The following is a 20,464-nucleotide window of genomic DNA, read 5'->3' on the forward strand; positions in this document are numbered from 1 at the left end:
TCACGACTACCTTTTGGAATCCAATTTTTGACTGTAGCTAATTCAGGAATTATGAGATTGTAATGTAAATGGTTGAACCAATTACATGGTTGATGTTGATTTCGTGCTCCCCCCCGACGTAAAGAGCACCTTAAAAAAAATGTTTTCATTTATTATCCCTTTCAAAAAATCTTCTTCGAAAAGCACTCCGTCCACACCGACTGGCTCTTCTTCACCACCATCAACACCATCCAATAATAACAATTCAACAACAACAACGATAATAACATCGGGACAAACAGTGCCGAATTTGAGCCAGCCAATATTGGCCGTTCCGAACAGCCCTCCTTCCTCCTTGTCTTCTTCTCCTTCTTCTTCCGCGGTCTCTCCTCAACGTTATGTTAGTACAAGTAATGATATTAATATTCTCTTCTTGACGCACACGATATGCCCCATTTGTTCCTTTGTAGAGGAAGGAAAAGGTTTGGAAAAGGAACATTGGAAGGAAGGATTGATTGTCAAGAAGGGAGATGATATTTGGTTGGTCATTAAGTGTTTGGATCATGGTGATCAGGAAATTAAAATCTGTTCGAGCTTTGATTTCTTCATGAAAACTCTTGATTATGCTCCAGATATTATGGAAACAAAAAGCAATTTTAATATTGAAATTGAGGAGCTGGAGAAACAAATTCAGAATGATGCAACTATCATTGAAAATACACCACTCATGGTTGATTTGGATGTTTTTTGTGATGAGCAATTTATTCCCGATGATATCATTATCAAATCTATTTATGATACCATGAATTTAATACCGAAAGAGAAAAATGTAGGTAGTGAACTGTATTTATCCAGTTAATGTATCTAAATAATTATCATGATCCATCATAATAATATGCGTAACATTACACTATTTAACATTACCCAAAATATTATTGGATCATTTATTTCTTAAAAATTGTTCCATGACCACCAATAATGAATGACACAAAAAGGTCATTATTCGAGTCAATGGAAAACTCGTTGAGGACATTGTGACACTCAATAAGAAATTAAATCTGGTGCTGGAGTATATTCCCGATGAGAATGCTATTGTACTTGAATTGTCAGTTCTCAGAATTGTACAATTGTCACAATTAAATGACACGTGCTTGCTGAATCCTCGCATCCATCCATCCATTCAAATTTTTGTACAGAAAGGATTTGAAAAAGAAACAGCTGTAGAGCTGAATAACACATTTAATGCACTCAAACAAATCACCAACTTGACAATTATTGTGAGAATTGTTGTGAGTCGCCCTTTTCCTAGATTAGACGCCATTCTTAACTTACTTCGTTTCCCGATGAAGGGTTTTTGTCGATTTATTATCATTGAAACAGAGAGAACTCCAAGTCAAATAATGAAACAATTCAAAAGGTGGGTATTTTTGCTTAAATTAACAAGTTGTTTAATTGACAACATTTCAACAACAATATGGAATTTGATTTCATTTGATACTTGACTTTTCACAAACTCTTTGAATCCTTATGTCAATTTTTACACGAATTTTAATATTATCACTGAAAATTAATGTAGCTCAACAAGTCACTACAATGAAAACGATGAGGCCTACAATGTGGATCCTCTCGAATTGCTCAAACTCATTGAAGAGGACACAAAAGAACAAATACGATTGGAAGATTTCTTCCCAGCCAGCGTGGGTGTATTGTTGGAACCCTTCCTTTCCATGTTAGGTAAAGGAAACTTCAACATACGGCCATCTCCGTTCTGTGGTTTTGCAACTTGTCTCATCAACTCGGAAAATCAACAAACTTATCCCAGCGTTCCAGTATCGAGACTCATTGATGTTGAGAAGCTTTTCAAAGAAATGGTTCCAATTGTGAAAAATATGAAGACCTCAATGTTGAGTAGTAGTAGTGGAAGTAGTTCATCATCATCTTCTTCTTCTGGTACATCCTCCTCCTCGCAAGACATTAGTTTCTTTCAATACAGAGCTTTGAAGAAAGCCCTAGAGAAGGCAAGAAAACCTCAATCCGATTATCCTCTTCCCAAAGATTTGTTTTCCTATCTCATTTCTAGAGATCCTACCATGACACGAAAGACACGACAAATTATTGAGGATTTGCAATTTCTTATTGTTCACAATGTCATGGATGTGGGAACGTTAGATCTTGTGAGAAGAACGAGATGCACTCTCTGTAAATATCAACCTGGTGGAAAGGGATTTGTTTCGTCATGTACAAATTGTATTTAGATTTTTAAAAGGAACGACCTTTGTGTGTATATATTTCAGAAAGAATTGAATGTAAATAATTATTTCTGTATTTATCTCAGTTATTAATGTATTAGTGATGTTGTGTTGTTAGATTTGGCATACCAAAAAGGTTCTGTGATCTTTTTCACCATTCAGCATGATGAGCCAACAATCATTCATTTCACATACAATATGAAAGCTTTGATCTCGTACGATGCTGACAAACACTTACGTGGTTGTAAAGTCTTTCATCACCAAACATTTTGATCTGTTGAGATTTGATGAAGATCAAAATCAAATTCTTCCGGATTCCTCTTCACGGAACTTGAATTCCTTGACACTGCAAAATTTTTTTGAATTTGCATGAGACATTTTTTGAAGGTGCACTGGCGGAAATTTCTATTAAAAACACGTTCGTTGGCGCTCTGGAATCAAATTTACGAGCAAAAAAAAATTCACAACCACTCATTCTCGCTCTGCCATCCTATTCCGATAGCCCTCTCTCACAAGCTTTGTCAAACCTTTACGGAACCTAATCATCATCATGTTCGTAAAAAGAATTCAAGCTACTCCTGCTTCCAAGATGTCATCCGCATCCTCAAGTTTACTCACGAACTGTACTGCAGCTGATAATGGTATGGATCTCTATTCATCATCATTCAAGCCAAATCAACAAGGAGGCTTTTTTCATGATGCAAGCCAATGCAGCCTCTCGAGGAATCCAAAAACAAAAGAAGATGCAGTCCATTGTTCGTGGTTCACAAACTTCAAGTCTCGTGTCCTCTACTACAACAAGATCCATCAAGAGATTCATCTCCAATATCAATACTCACAAATTGATTCAAAAGAATGACACTGTATTGGTTAATGTCGATGACGACATTGCCATTTTGCAAAGCTTAGATCCTCAGCTCCATGGTAAGATGGGTGTTGTTGTCGAAGTGAGAGGAGACGAAATTGAATTGGAAATGCTCCCCGAACAGACTGACAGTGAAGACTCTGACAATTCTAGCTATGACATGTTTTCTGCCTTGTATAGAAGTTGCTCTTCCCAAACAAAGAGAGTTACAGTTCCAAGCTTTTGTGTTTGTTTGGAGGACAGAGTTTTGAGGAAGAGATTGTGCAATGCTTGAATGATAAGAGTTTGATGATCGAGAGAGTTGGTTGGCTCATGAGAGCTAAACCAGCTTGATGATGATCAGGGGACTTTTCACACCAATTTCTCATGCTGAACTATTCAAACACATAATGCTGAAAGGGAACACATTGTTAATCACCACCGAAGAAACATGTTACTTCTCTTCAACATAAAAATCAACCCGAAAGACAGTCCAATGATGATTCTCGGAGCAATCTCTCAAAGCATTGTCTCCCAGAAGAGTGACTTGTTAATTACCCACCCTTCTATCAAATATCAAATAATAAAGATCTCTTTTGAATCGCACCCAAAAAGAAATCTCTTCCACGCAGATTGTTAGTGTTTGGGTGCGTCAAAGCCCAATTTGGCCAATTACTACGGGTGTACTTTTCAATCAAGGGGTGTTTCACTCAAAAGAAGTGCAGAAACATCCCCAGTTGGCTATCAGGCAGACGACAAGAAAATTGAAACCATCAACACCTCCATCATCATCATCATCGACTTAACCTAAACATCAACTTAGAAGAGCTCACTCTTCCTTGAACATTGTGAAGCATGTCTGACAACTCCACAAACTCCACTCTATGCCACCCTCTCTTGTTCCAATTAGGTAAATTTAGTGTTGAAGCAATGGATCCTTCTGTGTCGTTTGGTATATGTCCTGACACGATTTTGACACCCATCACGAGTGCAACCATTCTTCTCATCCACCTCATCTTGCTTGGCGTTTCAGGTTTGGCACTCTTTAAAACAAGAAAAAACGGATACATTACCTCTAGAAGTCCAGTCTATCTTTGTCTTGTCATGATTGGAAGTTTCATCTTTGTCTTTACTTCCTGTTTGAGATTTATGATCTCTCGTAAAATCTATCCTTGTACATTGCATACGTTGAACATGTTTGAATTGCCCTACGTGGTTCTGTTGCCAACCATCTTTAAAGGCATTCGAGTGTTTTTCAAGTATCGAATAGCTTTGGAAACGAAAAACATGCTCACCATGTATGACTTGGAAAAGTCCTTCCATCAACAACAACAACAACGGCATCTTCCACCAATTCTCTCCAAGCGACACTCGACTCAATCCACCACCAACACCCTCGCTATTAATACCACCACTCAAAGAAAAACTGACCTTTCATCATCCACCTATTCTTCCAAGTCGTCAGCTGCACCAAGAGCCTTTTCACCGCTGAAACATTCTTATAATAATGGGTTTAATAACAGCAGAACTGCCCATCAACAAGAATCATCCTCGACGATAGAATACGGAGGAGAGCCTTCTTCATCCTTCAATCATGCTTTAGGGGAAAAGTGTACGGAACAACCACAACAAACGCAACAACCACATTATGATATCATTCCGAATGTTCAATTCGAGTTGTTTGATCTTCACCAATTAAGAATGGATACAGCGGCACTATCATCACCTGCAGAGGATTTAAACTTGTCCCGATGTGTTCCTTCCCTTCATGCAGCGACATCACCCAAATCCTTGCACATGACTTCTCCTACCGTTGATGCCATGATGTCCACTACTACATCAAGACAATCTCAATTTGATGCCATTATTATGGCCGAGTATAGACTCGAGGATGAAAACAATATCAATAATGATGAGGATGATGTTAGAAACACATCGACCACCAACACAGACGCGGAATCAACCACAACAGCTGCTGCAGCAGATACTCTTGCAATATTTAATGAATCTAATGATGATGGTCTTTCCGATTATCCTCTCACAGAATCCTCTTTCCGAGTTTTGAGAATGTATCGTTTTATTGTGAGCTACAAGTGTGTGGTCTTTGTGTATATCATCTTGTTCTTTCTCCACTTGATTTTGTGGATTGTTTTGGGAGCCATTGACTATGCAGTAGCTCCTTCCTATGTGGTGAATGGAATTAGTGAAAGATTGTTAACTATTGAGGTGGCCATGTTTGATTTCACTCGAGGATGCATCATTAGCAACAATGCCACCTATGTGATGGCAGCCCTGATCGTTGCATATTATATTGTGGAATTGATTGTGATCGTCATGACTTTCTTTGCTGAGAAGGATACTTGGTTCATGAAGAGTAAGTTTTTTTGGTGCACAATTTATTCAATGACTTAATGGAATTTGTGTTTTTCCTTAATAACGATGATGCATGCCTGTGTGTGTTGGTGACCTAGCTGAGACAATTCTTGTGTTTTTAGTGCAAGTGGTGCTTGGTATCATTTATATGGTTGTGAGCAATTTACAAATTGTTAAATATTTAACAGACTACTTCTTTTCATATGCCAATATTCCAGTGATCTATTCAATCCTGGAAGTATTCGTCACCGTCACGTTACCATGTGTCTATGCAATCGCTTCAGACTATAGAAAAGAGAAGGAAAAGCAACGCCAACTTCAGCTCAATGAATCCATACAAAATACCAGCGTTGTTGAGCTCTTTTTACGGAACAAGAAGACCTTTAACATTTTACTCGATTATGCTCGCAAGTCGTATTGTTGTGAATCTGTTTTAGCATGGAAGGATATTCAAAAATTCAAAAAATCGAAACGAAAACAAAGACAAAAGATTGGCAAGTACATTTTAAAAACCTACTTGGACGAAGACTCTCCAGTTCAGCTTAATTTACCATCAAACTTGGTAGATATGATTCCAGAATGGGATGCTCAATTGAAATTGTCGAAACCAGAGAAGAAAATGTTTGACCTCTTGCAACTGCATTGCGTCTTGGACATTACAGACGTTTTCGAACGATTGAAAGCTTCTGACAAGAAAGTGAGAGACATTATCGAATCGTGGCAAAATGTCAACACACAACAGAACCAACTGTCCATGTCCAGCAGCACTACAGGCGTCAAGGGGGCTACAGCGAATATTAATAACTCATCAACCAGCGAGAATTTATTGATATAATTCTTTGAGGATTTTATCAAAAGTGTTAAGAGATTCCACCGTTTGGTGATCTGTCAATGAGCCGGTTTTGTAGTTGAAACGCGTATCACCTGAATTTGATTGAATGAGGATGGAATACGTGTCAACCAGAAGAAGTAATTGTAGATTTTCCAAATGAATGATGCGCATTTCCTTCTCTTCCTCTCATTCAATCAATTTTGTTTCTGTTTTGTGAAATTGTACCTTCATGGAAAACGTAACGAAGGTCTCAAAAGGGTTGCAACGATACAATTATGTGAACTGAGCAGAATTGCCAAATGACCGTGCAAATATTGTGCGTTCCGTGGGCACAACTGTGATCAGAGAAGACTCGCAGTTATGGAACGCAATATTCGAACACAAAGAGTTAATAATATTATTAGTGCGGACAATTCTCTTTGTGAGAGAGAGAGGACAATGAATTGGAACGAAATTTTCAAAAGAAAAGAAAATAACACCTGACAGCAAGCCATTTACAATAAAACTCACCACAGATGGTCACACTCATGACGACCGACAACGCATTATCTTCAACCTCAACTGTGCATTTCTCATTTTGTCCACAAACAGCCGCACACGAACAAATGATTCAACAATACTCTTTCAAGATTGAAGCTGTTTTTGACCACAAAGAAGCAAGAGAAACATTCAGAAAGTTCTTACGAAAGGACTGCTTGAATGAAGGTAAGTAGTGTCAACTTGATGTCACATGTACTAACAAAACGAAATTCAACGTTTACACAACTTTTTTACCTTGTACGTCTTTATAATTCAACATTGCCAATTCTACTCAACCCAATCCAATAGAACCTTTCATTTTCTATGAAGCCGTCGAACAATACAACAAGACACGCCTCAATAGAAATCGATACGAATTGGCTCGAGACATTATTGACAAATTCATTCTCGTTGGTTCCTCTCATGAACTGAACTTATCCATGAATGACCGTACCGAACTCCTCAAGCGATGGAAACAAATCACACAAACCAATCAAGACATTTCCAATGAAGATCTCCAATGCCCTCTCGATTTATTCAGTCGCATTCAAGACTTGCTTTTCATTGAACTCAAAGTCGATCAATTTCCTCGTTTCATTCATTCGGAAATGTTTAAAAAATTTCTCTTGAAAGAGTTGAAACGCGATGATCACGTGTTGGACAAGTTGGGAACCAAGTGGAAGACCAGTGGTGGTGCTGGTGCTGGTGGTTTGAGTGGTGGTGCTATCGGTGGTGCTGGTGGTCTGAGTGGTTTTCCGACTACTACTACTACTTCTAGCTCCTCCTCTAGCCTCATAGCAACAGCAGCACCAGCCATGAAGAAGCGAACGAGTAGTAGTGAGGATGTTGCTGCTGCAAGTTGCTCCTCCTCCAACAGTTTGAGTGCCCTTGATTGGCAAGTATCCACTAAGGCTTCCTCCTCTCGAAAGGCTAGCCTTAGTGAATCTAGTTCGGGGACAACTTTTTCTTCCTCATTATCGATTCATTCCTCTCATCATCCTCTACAACAACATGAAGAGGAAATGGACTCTCATGATAGTTCCTCCACCACAGAAGAGGAGGACCATTCCGTAGATGATAGGATTGCCAACTTTTATGAATCTCACTCCTCGGATCACCTTTCCACCGACTTCTCTTATACAACAAGTTCTTTTTCTGCAATGAATGCATCCCACTCGGGATCATCATCATCATCATCATTCCATGCAAACACCATTCTGCCCATTCTCGATGAAACCAATACCTGTATCACTGAGAAGGACTATGAATTGGCTCTTCAATTACATCATTCCTATTACAGCGATACTCACAACAATTCATCGTGGAAAGTCGTGGATGAGAAAATCGGAATGAAGACAGCCATCTCTCCTCGAATCTATACCTTCAATTATTCCAAGTATCAGCACTCCACCTCTTCTTCTAAACATTCTCTTAAGGAAATTTCCAACAATCTCAGGTTTTACGTCGCTCAAAGTGGAATTGTTCCAGGCACCACTCGAGAATGGATTGATTTACTGTATGGAGAACATGTCCAGAAATTTTACAATGAAATGTACAAGACTCGATTTCAAGTGGATTATTATTCAATGAATCCAGAGAAGGACATTCCATATCCAACGAGTTTCATGTATGCTGAGGCCGCTCTTCCATTCCCTTTCACTAATCGAGACTTTATCTATGCAAAAACCATCATTCCAGAACAATACGATCTTCTCACTGGTTTATACGATCGATATGTATTGATCATGAAACCATCGAGTCATCACGAATATCCTGCCAAGACAAATCCCATTCGAGCAAGCCATCAAATCATCTATGTTGTGGAAAAGTACACGAGAGCGAGTGTTCGTTACACAGTTTTTGAAACTGGTGACATGGCAGGCAAGATTCCAAATTCATTTTCAGCGAAATTCTTTAAGGGAACTGCCAAGATGATGCATCGAAAGATTAGAAAGGTGTGTGAAAAGGCCTATGAAAGCGCACAAAGTACAGCTCCTGTGCGAGATCATGATGGAGGATTGGCCACATTGAAAGAATATGAACAATATTTGGCAAAGAAGAGAACAGAGAAAAACACGGAAAGTTATTAGAATGCTGGAGTGTTATGATAATTGTACACAAAGAGAGGGCAATCTAGCCCAACAACACACAATTTTGTCGAGAATAAATCCATGTAAATCTTCAACTCAAAAGCACTTGATTTCTTTCCTCATCAGAGATGCAAACCCAGAGTTCAATTATTTTCCTCGTTTCGGTCAAAGTGAAAAGCAAAACGTGTGAAAATTACAAAAAAAATGATTCATCGTCGTGTTGTCTTCCTCGTTGCTCTTTTGACTCTCTTGACTCTCTTGATTTCTGCTGCTTGTTTGGTTGAAGCCTCCTCCAAGTATGACAATATCAAACGATTACAAGTCGGAGTGAAATATCGTCCTGATCAATGCGATAGAAAAGTTAAAGACGGCGATCGTGTGAGCGTTCATTATAGAGGAACTTTGACTGATGGAACTGAATTTGATTCAAGTTATAGTAGAAATCAACCATTTGAATTTACTGTAAGTGTTGGGGTGCAAGTTTGTTGAACATTTGCTGACTCGGATCCGAATATCATGATGAAAATTTTGTTTTGAATTTTTTGATGATGAAAACCTAAATAATTGGATTAACATTGAATCATGTAGATTGGACAAGGAAGTGTCATTCAGGGTTGGGATGCTGGCTTACAAGGAGCATGTGTCTCCGAGAAGAGGTATGTTCTTTTCACCCACACGAATTGCTGAAATTTAATTCATTTCGTCTTTCACAACAGAAAATTGGTGATTCCTCCTGAAATGGTAAGTCTAATCTTTTTTGCCGTTCTTTGAAGTGAATGTTGTGTTGTTTTGATACTTTTTAAAATTGCATTTTCTCATCAATTTTTTATAAAATTATAGGGTTATGGATCTCGGTCAATGGGCAAAATTCCTGCTAATTCAGTTTTGATCTTTGATGTTGAAGTTGTAGCAATTAATTAAATAAATCGATTCAATGTTGCAACTATATTTAAATTTCCGAAAATAATCACACAACATCATGTCTTATTGTCTACCTTAATTCCACAAAAAGAGCGACCTTTCTAGAGCCTCTCGAAGTTGGTTCTGATAGGTGTCAAAATTGTCATAGTACACCCGTGGGACTGTATACATCCGAAAACAACATGTAATGCTCCAAAAATTGAAATACACAAATTCATACTTACTCAAATCTCCAAATCCATTCACTTCCAAAATGTAATGTTCTTTGAAATCCTCAGACAGCATGACATCAATACCCAAACACAAAGCGTTGGGCAAGCAATGTGTGTGAATTTTGTGACATGTTTCTTTGATTCGTTCCCATGAGCCTGGAGCCTTGTATTCAATTAAACGTAAAAATTCATCACATTCACCTCTCTTATTTCCGAGATGGAGATTGGTCATTGGACTCTTTGATGTTCTTACAACAAAATTCATAATTTTTCCTCCAATCACCACAATTCTCAAATCAAAGTTACCTCGTCCCATATAATTTGCCTTTTCCAACCATTCTTCGACAATTACGCCCTCACCACATACAAAATTAATCACCTCTCTAATATCTTCATTTCTAGTGTATCTTCTAATACGGAGCGAGTTGTATATTTTAAAGAATTGAGGAAAGTTTCGATCTCTCACCAATTCAGCACTAGTGGTTGCCAATTCCTTAAGGACAGGAGGTATAATCTCAGTCAATTGTTGCTCCATGTAACAATATGCAATAACTCCACTGGCACTGCTACCGTGAGCGAGCTTGACAAAAACTCTATTCATGGAATGTTCTCTTGTTACTGATAACAACTCATCATAGGAGGTAATATTGTAAAATGCTTTTGGAACAGGAATTCCATGTCTGGAAAGAAGTTGATGACATAATCGCTTATCAAAAGTTATGGCAATTTCCTCAGCAGTTGCATTAAAATTAATTAGGCCATGATGTTTGAGAGTAGAATATATCTGATTAAGGGCGTTGACGAATCCCAAATACCACTGTTTGACATATCTCACTTGCCCCAGATCAAAAGCAAGAGTATTATTAATGTCATATTCCGAGATTCGAGTTCCTAAAGCTTCATTATTCATTGCTTGACATCCAAGAGAAAACAATCCTCTCTCTACAAAAAAGTTTTCTCCTGGAGAATCCACTCGAACCATAATATCCTCTGTTCTCAAGTCTTGGTTTGTTTTCCTTTTGTATGCTCTTTTGATTTTATCAATAATGGCAGCCCAATCTACTTGAGCAATTTCATTATTATCGACCACGTTGATTTGATGATTAATTGGATTCACTGTTCCTGCAGAGACAAGTGTCTCCCATGTCACACATTCTGCAGGAGGCAAGCCAAAGCTGGCCAATGCAGATTGAAAATATCCAACTCGTCGATTCTCCTCGTTTCCAATGATAATGTATCGTTGTCGAATTGCTTTTAGTGGAACAATCTAAAGAAAATCAAGTCCAGCAGCAATAAATTCCAACAGTAAATGGAATAATGATGTGTGTGAAAATTCAGAAAATCGTTGGTCAAATTCAACAAAAATTGGGTAAATGGAAAGATCAACCACAATTCCGTTCCATCATCGTGGCGAGTCAAGTTGTGTGATGAAATTACAGGTCGAATTCGAATATTAATCGAATAGCGATTTCAAATATTGAAATAATTACAAACACCGTCCAATTTAAGGACAATTAAAAATCACCATGAAACTAACCTTGAAACCATCAAACATATTTCCCAAAATTGTTGTTGAATGCATATCAAAATCTAAACATTTATACCGCACAAGATCCTTCAAAAGTTGTCTCCATTCTCTACAGATAAATGATAATTTACAAATATTCTCTCTTCGTTCCGATGTATTTTCGAATGATAGTATGGTCCATGAAAGAATATAGGCCTTTACTCTTGGATGAATGAGAGCAAATATATCCCGAGAGTCCTGTACTGGCAATTGATTGATCCGAAGCATGCATTCCTCGATATAGGATGGTATTTGTTTTCTGTTTTCAGTTTCCTTCAATAGTTCTTCATTCGAATGGGTAGTGTGTTGATGCTGGTTATTGTTGCCCGTCGCATGCTGATCATAAGAAGGAAGATCTTGGTGATTGCTCCGAGTTGTTGGAATCATATTTTTTGTTTCAAAAATTTAAAAATTATAATATATTGGAATTTAATGTTGTTGATGATGTTAATGATGACGAAAACAACAGAAGAACTCGTTTTCTTCAACAATGTTGATGTTTTCCATGAAATCACACACTTACGATTGAATATTAAGGTTTGTTTTTGCTTGGCCAAATATGGTGAATTTTGTGGCGGTCAACCTCTTGCTTACAAATCGTTAAAAATGAACTCAAAAAAACACCACTAAAAAATAAACCATGTCCTTCTTGTACAACATTTATTACCGCTTCAACCCATGGCCTCATAGAACCTACAATGAGGAGCTTTCCAATGAGTTGCCTGCACTCCCAGTCAATAGATTGGTTCAAAAGTACAGTCAATATACTTTCTTGGGAACTAAGAAGAATTTGCCAGATCCAAGATTCCCATCCAACAATGCTGACTTCTACAAGAAGTGTTATTTGAACTTCTCAGTCTGGAGAAAGTGTTTGGCTGATCATGCCGCTGATGGTGTTGATAAGGAGGATCCAAACGCTCAAATTTGCAAGAGATATGAGCAATTGGCTAGATTCTCATGCCCATTGACCGACGTAAGTGTTGAAGAAGATTAATTCGTGAATTAATATTAATTTATCAATTGATGATGGTGATGATTATGATATTAATCTATTCAATTCTTGATAAAACACATGAATATACTCATATAAACGAACAACAACAAAAGTATGAAAATTTGCTTAACCAAGTCGAAAAGGACAGCTTTGTGGCCATGCTCGGATTCCAACCAAAATATGAAGGCTCATCACCAACAGTCTTGAGGGTAGACCATCACAACAAGGTGGTCAAGGTTCTCCACTCCTCTAAGAGCAACCCATACGCCGAAGGAGATACCTACTCTAGAATTAGACAATACTACTTCTACAAGTAAACGACTCTCTAACAAGAAGAAGAAGATTACCGAATTTTGTAATTATTTTAGGTCGGAACCAATAATAAAACTAACAACAGCACTATGGGTGTTTGATATCACTGTGGAATTGAAAATTAAAAGTTCATTTGTTCAACCCAATGATGTTTTATTATCATCAACAAGAAAATATTCTTCAACAGCTGCCTCGGTCTGGTTCTTCGAATCGTCCATACTCAGATTCATTCATTTTCACTATTATTATCTGGCAGTGGTTTGTCTTGAAGAATTACATCACGGAATGATGATCACGACCTGATGATACGATTCAAGGATGTAGCAAAGGATTGGAGAGTGAAATTGTCAATGACACGTTGTCTCGCTCTTTGTCCAAAATTCTCTCGTTGCTTTGGTGTCATGACCAAGAATTCACAAATGCAATTGCCAAAGTTTCGGACGGTTTCTTCTTCGTTGTGAGGATGAATTTCAGCCAACAGACCTGTCTCTCCGTCCTTAATGCTCTCTTTGGGTCCACCACTCTTGAGAGCAACCACACATCTCTCACAATACATGGCCTCCACTGGTACAATTCCAAAATGTTCTCCCTGTGGTGTGTAGGCCACCACCGTGCAGTACCTTAACATGACATAACGATCAATATTATTGAATGATGGCACGTAGATGGTTTGATCCTGAAGATCATTCTCCTTCACAAGTTGCTTCAATTCTTCCAACACTTGAATATTCTCCGCAATTCGTGGATCATAACCTCCAGCTAAAATAAGGAGAGCTTCTGGAAATTGGGGCTTCACATACTTGGCAAAAGCCTTCACCAAAAGTGCAATGTTCTTCTTCTTTTCAAATCTATTGATGGAGACGACACTCAGATCACATTCTTGAATTCTCTTAAAGAAGGTACATTTTTCCAAGTCAGAATCAGATGGTTCTTCATCATAGGAAGAGACATTAATGGGTGGATACAGAACTTGCACGGTGCAGTTGGCAAGTCTTTTGAAGGATTCATAGAAAATTTGCTTGGTAAAATCAGAATTCACGCAAATGGAATGAGCCATTCCAGTGGTCACTTCTTCAAAATAATCGAATGGAATTCTGTACAGTTTTTTGAGAAGGGAAATTCTTGAATCGTCCCAACGAACCAACAACTTGTCTGGAAAGTGGCAATAGAAAATAATTTTTGATTTTGGAAAGAATAATTTCAGGAGAGGAATGTGATGACTCACTTGATCGACAATGATGATATCATAATTCTCGGATGAATGATTGAGATACATCATGAAAGAACAATAGAACATTCTCAATATTGCAAAAAAGACATGAAAATATCCAAACAATGCTCTCGGAAGAAAATCTCCATAGACATGGACTTTCAAAGTTCCATCACAAGTTTCCGAAAAGCAATGTTTAGGATCGTGATGAGAAGTGAATACAGTAACATGATGACCTTTCAAATTTTGTAATCCAACAGCAGCATCCACAATCAACCTCTCTGCTCCACCAATTCCAAGATCGGGATGTGTAAAGGCAATTTTCAAGGGTTTGTTTGATGATGATGAGAGAGAATCTTTTGTTTGATGTTGTTGAGACATTTTTGTTGGTTGATCCTAACAGGATACTCGTTCAAAGTGAGGTCGGAAATTGGCACGTGTTCTCAGAGAGGGACACGTTTATTCTCTCCCCAAGTGGTGTTGTGTTTTACATGATGAGACCAAGTCACAGTGAACACCTCTGTTGTTAATATGTTATGACTTGGTCACAGAATTTTGCGATCCATATCATATTAACAACAGATCTGTTGTTCTTTGCAATAGCTAGATGAATATGAGGTGCTAGTTGAGAACAATCATCCTTCCATCACCAGCTGTTTCTCTCTATTTCCCTTACTTTTTTTGCAAAGAAGAGACGTTGATGGAAGATTTGGGAACAATAAGGAACCAAACATCCACATTAAGATTTTCAACTCGTGTCAGTTATAATTGAGGATGTTGGTTGTTGCATTTACAGTGAGAGATATAAGAGACAAGAAGAAAATGGGCAAACATCAGAACAGTCGAAGAGTGGTGCCCGTAGTGGCGAGCTCTCCCTCCACCACCACTGCCAACTCCTCATCATCAGCTGGCAACAACAACAACCAATCGGGAGCACAAGAACATCCGAGCATGACTACATATCCCCTTTCTTATTATTTTGATATTCATCACCACCACAACAACAACAACAACACGAGCAATTATTACTACTCGCACAACAACAATAATAGTAATAGTGGAAATCTTAATACAACATCCATGACAACAATTGCAACAACAGGCTCCTCTTCTCCTCCTCAACGAGCCACCCATCCGATTTTGATGAACAATGACAATGGCCGATCATCCTCGATGGATCATCCAATTTCCATGGTAGCTGCTCGAGATGAAGCCTTCGCTCAACAACAAAGAAACATGAATGATCGGGAGGGAGATTCACGAGTTCCTCCTCAAACAAATTTCAATGCAAATACTCAAATCTTCTTTCAGACAACCGTTACTAATTTGCCTCATGTGCCTACTGAGGAGAAGAATTTGGAAGAGCTCAAACAGAGAAACCGAGAAATATACGGAAACCAATATCAATTATGGAGGCAATACAAGGAAAAGAATTCTCGACCTCCTACTTCGGTATATGACTTGAAAAACCAATCCTTAACAAGAAAACTCACAGCAAAAATTCATAGCAATCAACCTCCTCCGCCATCGATTCAAGATTGGTCACGACAAGGCTACAAATTGCAAATAACTGCTAAGGGACATCCTTTCCTCGTGAGAGATACCTTCGATGTATCCAAACAACAACTTAAACAAAAAGAAAAGAAGATTCGAGTGTGGGCAAGATGGTCCACGATGGAAGATGCATATGGCCTGGGAGTGAAATTGTATTTTGACTTTGCAAGAATTATGATTGTATTGAATGCCTTATTGTTTTTTATTCAATTTCTCAACATTGCAGCTCATATTGCTGTGGATTTTCAAGACATTCGAAATAGCTTAGCATTAGATTTGTCAATCTTTGATCTATTGTATTCATCAGCGTACAGCAAAAATTTGTATTGGGTTTGGATTTCAACAAATGCCCTCTGTATATTTATAAGTTTAGCGATAGGTCCAATTTATTGGTGGATTGTACATACATATTACGAAAAGCGAGATTTGTATGATTGTGAGGAGAATATTTTGGATGAAGAGTCCAATAAGATTAAGGAAAACCAAAAAACCAAACTAATTGATCACATTGTCCGAATGATTTTGAGCTATTTCGTATTCTTCATTTTTATGATGGTGGCATTTGTAGTCACTATGGGGTTTACAATCTTACAGAACGTTAATGCCATGTACCAGCTGGCAGATTCTACATTTTCCGAAAATACCAATATTCTGACAGCTATCTCAATTGCAATTTCGATCGTGATAAGTCTCATGTCCTTTATTTGGAAGAAAATTTGTGTATATTTGACGAATTTTGGTACGTGTTTTTTCTTCTCATGAAATGATCAATGTTGACATTCAACACTTCCAAACCTTTTCACACGCTTGTTGTTTTTACCGTCCCACAGAGAGACACAAAACATGGTCTGCATACAGAAAGCACAACACCTTCAAATTTCTATTCTTTAAGCTGTTCAGTGTGTTTGTCATGGGGTTCACCAAAGGGTTTTTTGCAACACCTTGTGTCATTAAGGTTATGGGCAACCAGTACATGATTCAAATGGTCACTGACTTTTGCCTGTCCATAACTGTCGAGTTTTTACTCCCATGGATTATTTACAAGGTGAGAGGGTCTCTCAACAAGGACAAGGAGGTAGTCATTCACAAACCAGAATTCGATGTTTCGGAAGAGTATCTCGAACTCATTTATCGCCAATACATCATTTACAATGGGTTTGTGAGCTTTCCTCTGATCACACTGATTGGTTTTGTGGCCAGTCTGTTTGAACTGTATTTGGACAAGTTCAGACTCATCAAGCTCTCAAGTAAGCCTCCTTTAACAACTGGTTCTGTGAAAAGCGTCGTGGCAGGTTTCTTGATCCTGGCTTCTATTCTCGCTATTATTAATTGGGGAGGTGGAAATTTGTACATTTTGTCAGGATTCTACTGGTGTAACACCCCGTCTGATATTGAGTGCGCTCCTTGCGTTTTGACAAGCACTGGCAAAATACCAAATCTGATCAAGCTCATGTTTGAAAGTTACTAAGGATATGTGTGCGTGTCATCTCGCAACAGGTGTTAAAAGACCTATTTAAGCTGTAACAAGCTTAACACAGAAACTACAATAAATTAAAGCCATATATTCCTATATTGTAATTTTTGTTCGTTCGCAGAAATTCCTTCGGCGAATCATGTTGCTGCTCAATTTTGGTCCAATCAAAAAAATGTTCAAACAAGTCTTAAAGTCGTCCTCTTCCGCATCTCTGTTCAAGAATACAAACACGAAATGGCTCGTAATGAAATCTCAAATTCTTTCTCAACCTAGATTCTATGCAGCTGCAGCTTCAAAACACATCATTCCGATCAAGACTGAAGAAGAATTTGAGAACTATATAACAAACATGAAAGTGCCTGCGATTATTGATGTTTATGCTGATTGGTGTGGACCATGTAAAATGTTTGTTTTCTGATATATATTTTTATTTTGATGATTTGTTGATTTATTATTACGTTATGACGAAATGGAATGCTGAACGATGCATCTCTTGCAAACTTGAAAATCATGGCCGTGAATTGGATTTTTTGTTCTTCATTTTGACTATGGTTGTGACCGATTTTATAAACACAACACCTGTTAATAACCATGAAGGCTTTCCCCAATCTTGCAAAGCATTATTGAGGATTTACGTGGTCATGTCCAATTGGTGACCATCAATTCCGATCAATCACCAGATCTTGCTTCAGCACTTGATGTCGAAGCCTTACCAACTCTTATTTTCGTTCAACCTGGACCAAAATTTGTTTACAAGCATGTGGGTTTAGCAGATAAGACCAATATTTATGCCCTTGCTAAGAAACATCTTGGAGTTGATTTTGCCAATGTCATTAAGAATACCCCATAATTAAATTTTACGTAGTGCCAAGTTTGAATCTTTCAATATTGGCAAAAATCAACATTGCTCCATTCTTTCCTAGTGAACATTTTTGAAAAGTTTTAATGTCTTTGGTTCGTTTTCAAAATTGTTGTTGTAATGAATGAATACTTTCGCTTCCAAAAAAATGCTTCCACATCAACCATCTCTAATTTCTGATCACCAAGGCTACAACACAGTCGTTCCGAACTCATTGCACAACTCTCCAAAACATAAAATTATTTCTTTACTCTCCTCCGAGATTGAGAAAGAATTTAATGTCAGAGTTTTATTTGTGTGTGATGCGGGTAGTCGAGCAATGAATATTCATGATCAATCTGAAAAGGATTCAAGTGATTATGATGTGAGATTTGTTTATGTTCATCCATTGGAGTGGTATTTGAGAGTTGTTGATGAAGTAGAATTGGAAATAAGAAAAAAAGTTATGGTGAATTTGAAAGGTATGAATCAAGAGGAAACAGAAATTGATTTTGTCGGATACGAGTTGAGAAAAACATTATCCTATACAAAGAAATCAAATCCCACAGTTATGGAATGGTTTATTCAAACTGACATTATCTATTATTGCTACAGAGACAGTTGGTTAAAAGAAATGAAGGAATTTTGGTCACACTATTTTTTTAACATTAGAACGATAGGTTTGTTTCAGAATGAGGTCTTATTCACGATCATTGATAATTCACCATATTTGAACAGTTTATCATTATTTGAATGTAGCCAAAGATAATTATGTGGATTATCTGCGTAACAAACTTGAAGTGAATAGAAAGAAGTATATTTACATTTTGAGATGTTTATTGTGGATTGAACATGCCAGATTGTCACACTTTCTAAATTCAATCAAATTGAAAAATACCGATGAAATCAAGACCAGTTCATATGTAGAAGTGGAGATACCTCCTTTCAAAGTTGATGAATTGATTGATCAAGTTCTTGAAAAACAACAAGCATTTCTGCAAACATCAGATGCCATCAAATCGAAATATCCTGTGACTGTCAATATATTTGAAAAACAAGGAGAAGCTCTGAGTGAATTACAAATTTTAATTTCTAGAAAAAAACAGAGTTCAGGTCAATGGGATAAGGAAACACGTATTGAGGTATGGTTGAATTAAGAATTGATATTAACCAATACTCACACTATTTGATTTATTGGTTACAATAATGATATTTCTGAAATTTCGAACACCAAATGGAATGGACTAAATCTATGAAAAGGTTTTGGATGATTGGATCTTTTTCTTAAGAACTGATTTAAAAGTTTTCGCTGACAAGGTACTCTCCAACGAGAAGAGAAGAATCGATGGGATATCTTTGGATGAACAAGTTCAATTACAAAAGAGATTTGACAGCATGTTTTATCAAGCAGTAACAGGATTTGACACATTGATACCAAAGTTATCTACAGTTCTTGAAAATTACCCATAAATCCAACATTATTTTCATTGATGGTTTAGCTGCTTGAGGCTGAAGTGATCACACGTGGATGAAGAGGAATTTAGGCCCCTCTTCAATTTTTACTTCTGCAAAGGGCTGTGGGTGAAGAATTCTGAGAGTACAACTTCCTAATGGTTATGGTGGAGAGTATCCTTCTGTTGCTGCTGTGATTTACTTGTGCTACCATGATTTTCTTGAACAGAACTCACTGGTCTTCTTGTATCCACACGAGATGATACTCTCTTAAATCGTGAAAGCTTAAATTCTTCCTTCTCCTCTACAGGCTTCAGTTTTGATTGAGATTCCATTCGCTTTTTCATAATGTCAAGTTTTGCCTTTGTGTTGACCGATGAAAGAAATTCCTTATTTTTTTCTGCTTCTTGTTCTCGTGCCTTTTCCTCTCTTTCCTTCAGCCATTCTTGTGCAAATCGGTGTTCCATGAGGTCCTTTGCTTTCTGATCGAACACATTTTTATGGCCATACGTGAAGTTTGGATCTTTATCGGAAGGTAACATGACACTATTCATATTGTGACTGCTCTTGCTGGTCATGAGTGTTAAATCTTGATGCGACTTTCGGAAATTTGAAATTTGAGACCCCGAGAGCTGTCGCTCCTTAATACAGAGCTTGTTGAGTTTTTTAAAATCACGTTCTGGAGGTTCTGAAGGGGCATTCGGATGAAATTCTTGCCATGACAACACCACCTTGAGAGCTCCCTCAGCATCTGGTTTCACTTTCTTTCCGTACACATGATTAGGACCTAACCTCAGTATCGGGTTGTCATTTGTTGGTTTTCGCGAAGAAGATTGAGATGATCGGGCTGTACTCATCCTTACTTTTTGTTATGTTGAGTGGTGGAATCTAATTCGGTATTGTTGTTACAACCAACAAGAAGAAGCCCAATCGCGATTGATGTGGTACGTGCTCTCCCAAGAAACTTTTTTTTAAAGTGTTGGTTTTTCAACCGAAAGTGTTGTACTTGGTTTTGGCGCAAAAAAGCTTTTGCCATTTTTGAAT

The 20,464-nt window shown here is 37.7% G+C and overlaps 12 protein-coding genes across 12 annotated transcripts; 9 read left to right on the forward strand and 3 right to left on the reverse strand.

The window, feature by feature from the left end:
- Nucleotides 1-139: 139 nt before the first annotated feature.
- Nucleotides 140-2,234, forward strand: FDP41_005077 (uncharacterized protein; the record flags this gene model as incomplete). Its single annotated transcript, XM_044708562.1, has 3 exons — nt 140-808; nt 975-1,396; nt 1,556-2,234. 3 exons carry the CDS (start codon nt 140-142, stop codon nt 2,232-2,234), a joined length of 1,770 nt encoding a protein of 589 aa, XP_044560463.1.
- Nucleotides 2,235-2,926: 692 nt separating this feature from the next.
- Nucleotides 2,927-3,367, forward strand: FDP41_005078 (uncharacterized protein; the record flags this gene model as incomplete). The annotated part of the gene is made up of 1 exon (XM_044708563.1): nt 2,927-3,367. The coding sequence occupies one exon, from the start codon at nt 2,927-2,929 to the stop codon at nt 3,365-3,367; it is 441 nt and encodes a 146-aa protein (XP_044560464.1).
- A 560-nt stretch (nt 3,368-3,927) lies between these two features.
- On the forward strand, nt 3,928-6,280 carry FDP41_005079 (uncharacterized protein; the record flags this gene model as incomplete). Its single annotated transcript, XM_044708564.1, has 2 exons — nt 3,928-5,446; nt 5,544-6,280. 2 exons carry the CDS (start codon nt 3,928-3,930, stop codon nt 6,278-6,280), a joined length of 2,256 nt encoding a protein of 751 aa, XP_044560465.1.
- Nucleotides 6,281-6,804: 524 nt separating this feature from the next.
- FDP41_005080 (uncharacterized protein) lies at nt 6,805-8,886 on the forward strand (the record flags this gene model as incomplete). The annotated part of the gene is made up of 2 exons (XM_044708566.1): nt 6,805-6,982; nt 7,106-8,886. The coding sequence occupies 2 exons, from the start codon at nt 6,805-6,807 to the stop codon at nt 8,884-8,886; spliced, it is 1,959 nt and encodes a 652-aa protein (XP_044560466.1).
- A 204-nt stretch (nt 8,887-9,090) lies between these two features.
- FDP41_005081 (uncharacterized protein) lies at nt 9,091-9,807 on the forward strand (the record flags this gene model as incomplete). The annotated part of the gene is made up of 4 exons (XM_044708567.1): nt 9,091-9,348; nt 9,475-9,542; nt 9,603-9,627; nt 9,727-9,807. The coding sequence occupies 4 exons, from the start codon at nt 9,091-9,093 to the stop codon at nt 9,805-9,807; spliced, it is 432 nt and encodes a 143-aa protein (XP_044560467.1).
- A 75-nt stretch (nt 9,808-9,882) lies between these two features.
- On the reverse strand, nt 9,883-11,973 carry FDP41_005082 (uncharacterized protein; the record flags this gene model as incomplete). The annotated part of the gene is made up of 3 exons (XM_044708568.1): nt 9,883-9,968; nt 10,032-11,286; nt 11,557-11,973. 3 exons carry the CDS (start codon nt 11,971-11,973, stop codon nt 9,883-9,885), a joined length of 1,758 nt encoding a protein of 585 aa, XP_044560468.1.
- A 253-nt stretch (nt 11,974-12,226) lies between these two features.
- FDP41_005083 (uncharacterized protein) lies at nt 12,227-12,897 on the forward strand (the record flags this gene model as incomplete). Its single annotated transcript, XM_044708569.1, has 2 exons — nt 12,227-12,559; nt 12,694-12,897. 2 exons carry the CDS (start codon nt 12,227-12,229, stop codon nt 12,895-12,897), a joined length of 537 nt encoding a protein of 178 aa, XP_044560469.1.
- A 287-nt stretch (nt 12,898-13,184) lies between these two features.
- Nucleotides 13,185-14,483, reverse strand: FDP41_005084 (uncharacterized protein; the record flags this gene model as incomplete). The annotated part of the gene is made up of 1 exon (XM_044708570.1): nt 13,185-14,483. One exon carries the CDS (start codon nt 14,481-14,483, stop codon nt 13,185-13,187), a length of 1,299 nt encoding a protein of 432 aa, XP_044560470.1.
- Nucleotides 14,484-14,924: 441 nt separating this feature from the next.
- Nucleotides 14,925-17,124, forward strand: FDP41_005085 (uncharacterized protein; the record flags this gene model as incomplete). The annotated part of the gene is made up of 2 exons (XM_044708571.1): nt 14,925-16,395; nt 16,487-17,124. 2 exons carry the CDS (start codon nt 14,925-14,927, stop codon nt 17,122-17,124), a joined length of 2,109 nt encoding a protein of 702 aa, XP_044560471.1.
- A 178-nt stretch (nt 17,125-17,302) lies between these two features.
- On the forward strand, nt 17,303-17,980 carry FDP41_005086 (uncharacterized protein; the record flags this gene model as incomplete). Its single annotated transcript, XM_044708572.1, has 2 exons — nt 17,303-17,535; nt 17,728-17,980. The coding sequence occupies 2 exons, from the start codon at nt 17,303-17,305 to the stop codon at nt 17,978-17,980; spliced, it is 486 nt and encodes a 161-aa protein (XP_044560472.1).
- A 157-nt stretch (nt 17,981-18,137) lies between these two features.
- FDP41_005087 (uncharacterized protein) lies at nt 18,138-19,438 on the forward strand (the record flags this gene model as incomplete). Its single annotated transcript, XM_044708573.1, has 3 exons — nt 18,138-18,648; nt 18,707-19,110; nt 19,229-19,438. The coding sequence occupies 3 exons, from the start codon at nt 18,138-18,140 to the stop codon at nt 19,436-19,438; spliced, it is 1,125 nt and encodes a 374-aa protein (XP_044560473.1).
- A 137-nt stretch (nt 19,439-19,575) lies between these two features.
- On the reverse strand, nt 19,576-20,277 carry FDP41_005088 (uncharacterized protein; the record flags this gene model as incomplete). Its single annotated transcript, XM_044708574.1, has 1 exon — nt 19,576-20,277. One exon carries the CDS (start codon nt 20,275-20,277, stop codon nt 19,576-19,578), a length of 702 nt encoding a protein of 233 aa, XP_044560474.1.
- Between the last annotated feature and the right edge of the window lie 187 nt (nt 20,278-20,464).

This window comes from Naegleria fowleri, assembly GCF_008403515.1.
Source record: "Naegleria fowleri strain ATCC 30894 chromosome Unknown tig43, whole genome shotgun sequence".
Taxonomy (NCBI): Eukaryota; Heterolobosea; class Eutetramitea; order Acrasida; family Naegleriidae; genus Naegleria; species Naegleria fowleri.